The following is a 3,008-nucleotide window of genomic DNA, read 5'->3' as shown; positions in this document are numbered from 1 at the left end:
ATTAACACGTATTCTCAATAAATGGGATTTGTCTCTCTTTTTGTATCAAGAAATGTGGTTTTCCGCAAATTTAGTAGATGCAAAATGTATAAGATTCTACAAAGTGCATATGAAGTGGCATATTTTTGTAAAGGTATGCTGCAGAATCAAATGTCATACATCATGTCAGTATGTGTTTATAGAGTACACATTATACCCCTTTACTTTTAGTTCAGCTGACATAAAAACATTGAAATTTACCTATTTGTTATGTAAGGCAGGACAAGTATAGAATTACCCCACCCACACTTAAGACATAATGCTCTCAAAACTAAAGCTCCGATTGGCTAACTATCTATGGGATGTAAGGCCCATTCATAAGGCTAACTGTTAGCAAAAATGTATCAAAATCTGTTTGTACCAGGAAAACAGCCTTATGGAGACCGCCCCTTTGTGACCCACTTTCGATTGTTTGGCCGTGATTCGTAATTGATAGCATTTTACCAGGTTTCATATAACATATTAGAAAAATTTGTCTATGACTGGACATAGTGACCGTAGCATGCATTTCCATTACCGTCCATGAACAGGCCCAATCAAACAGAACCACCAACATCTCGCTTCTGTCGTTTTGGGCGTCCTGTGGTTTTCCACAATTTCTTATTTATCTCAGATGCTCCAGATCATAAACTATCACAAGGGTCATAGGAATAAACATGCTGATAAGGCTTAATGTTTGTCAGAAAAGAATGTGCTCTTTAGTATGTCAATACGTATTTCATATGATGTTTTAACAATTCTACAGCCATTAACCCTAAATGTAGAGAGAACTGTGCATGCTGCAAAGATCAAATTTGTGGACCGGTTGGTCATTTTGAAGAAGGGAATTGTAACAAAGGCTGTATTGATGGATATAGGGGTCAGCGATGCTACGAGAAATGTATTTATAATTGTAAAAAGTGTGCACAAAGAATAGACCGTTGCAGTGCATGTCACAATGGCTATTATCCAGGACCAAAGTACGACTGTACGTCAAAATGTTCACCAGGCTGTGAAACGTGCTCATCTGAGAGTGTTTGCACTAAATGCAAGGACTATTATCACAATGCTGATAACTCAACTGATTGCCCATATATATATTGTACGCATAAATGTAATTGTCAAAAGACAAAATGTATGTCATGCAAAGATGGATACTACGATATAACTACGTCATGCAGCAAAAGCTGTCCTAAAAACTGTGTCTCCTGCTCGTCTGAAGAAACGTGTGATAAATGTAAGAATGGTTACTTTAATGGTTATGCCGTTGACAACACAAGTCTTCCGCGTTTAGACAACTGTTCACACGAATGTAGAGCTCATTGCATACACTGCATGTCATACGATACTTGTTTGAAATGTGTACCTGGACGATATGGTTTAACCTGCAATGAAATATGTTCTGCTGGTTGTAAATCTGCTGAATGTTTGATAGGGTCTGGTCAATGTACATGTGTTCCGAATTTCGTAGGAGATAATTGTAAAGACTGTAAGGTTGGAAAATTTGGAAATATGTGCGAGAAGAACTGTTCCTCGGGTTGTAAAAGTAGTGTTTGTGACAAACAGTCGGGTTATTGTCTAAAAGGATGTATTGTCGACTCAATTGTTGGCAAAACATGCAATACATGTTTAGTTGGTAAGTACGGGGAGTATTGTAACACATCATGTCCAAAGAATTGTAATGACAATGAATGTGACAGAGAGAAAGGTACATGCCTAAAATGCCAGGAGAATTATACCGGAGAATTATGCCAGAAATGTGAGAAAGGAAAATATGGAGGAAGATGTAACCTACTTTGTCCCGATAGATGTGAAGGTACCGTTTGTGAGCAAGATTCTGGGAAATGTTTTAGTTGTAGTGGAAACTTCATAGGTGATCGTTGCGCTATTTGTAAAAGAGGCTTCTTTGGTTCACAATGCAATGACAAATGTTCCGAATATTGTTTCGATGATATATGCGATAGAAATACCGGAGTGTGTATGCAGGGATGCAAACGGCATTTCTCAGGAGACAAGTGTTGCTTAAGGAGCTCCAACTGTGTTAAGTGCTTAACAAATGATAGGTGTGAAGAATGTAAAATAGGCTTTCACGGATCTGCGTGTAATATGACTTGCAGCAAATATTGTGTCGATAATGTATGCACACTGGCAACTGGTGTATGTACAAAGGGCTGTAATGGTACATTCGACGAATATTTATGCCCTCTGGAGGCCGGTAAGTTATAATAATATTATACTGAATTGACTTTAGTTTAGAAAATATTACAATTTTGCAAATATATCCTATATACCTTATGTAGCAAAATATAAAATAATATATTATACTGGTGGAAGATAGTTTAATCGTCTGAAACAGCCATTAGTGAGTATATACATTTCTTAAATATTTAGAATAGATGTAAATTTACATTTCAAAATTCACATCAGTTTACGTTTTATATCTTTGGTTCACGATATCCACAATGAGATACGGGATTGTTCACATATGATAGTAAAAGCTGTATAGCCTGTAATGTTAAACAAAAACTTGATAGCAAAATTTACTAAATTAAAATTTCAATGACATCTTTCACATCTTACTTATAAAAATGTTTGTTTTTTTATAATAGTAACTGAGGCAGACAAACCAGAGGGGAGTAATCAAGCAATTGTGGCAGTCATGGGAGTAGTCCTAGCCATTTCAGTTGTAGCTAACATTACTGTGGGTACTGTTGTAATAGTAAGAAAAGTACAATCTGGCCGCAGGTAACATTAACCTAAATCATATATTTCTTGAACAAAATATTGGTTCATAGGAACATCTCTGTTGCGTCTGTTCTTGTATGTTTTACTGATCTATATGTTGCGTTTCAGTGATGTTTGTACTCCGCTCAGTATCTAATGACTTTTTCTCTCAAATGGATTTGATTGAAAATGCTAACTATCAAATGAACAAACAGTTACATTTGTTTACCAACTGTTGAAAAGTTAAATTTACAAACTTAAGGTAG

General features: G+C 36.0%; 1 protein-coding gene across 1 annotated transcript; it reads left to right on the top strand.

Annotated features, from left to right (window-relative positions):
- Window positions 1–1,155: 1,155 nt before the first annotated feature.
- LOC128552845 (cell death abnormality protein 1-like) lies at window positions 1,156–2,763 on the top strand (the record flags this gene model as incomplete). The annotated part of the gene is made up of 2 exons (XM_053533905.1): window positions 1,156–2,233; window positions 2,628–2,763. Coding segments are annotated over exons 1-2 (1,214 nt in total), but the record flags the coding sequence as incomplete, so codon positions are not given.
- Between the last annotated feature and the right edge of the window lie 245 nt (window positions 2,764–3,008).

The sequence above is a fragment of the Mercenaria mercenaria genome, unplaced genomic scaffold, assembly GCF_021730395.1.
Source record: "Mercenaria mercenaria strain notata unplaced genomic scaffold, MADL_Memer_1 contig_3218, whole genome shotgun sequence".
Classification (NCBI taxonomy): domain Eukaryota; kingdom Metazoa; phylum Mollusca; class Bivalvia; order Venerida; family Veneridae; genus Mercenaria; species Mercenaria mercenaria.
This window is presented reverse-complemented; position numbering and strand designations above follow the sequence as displayed.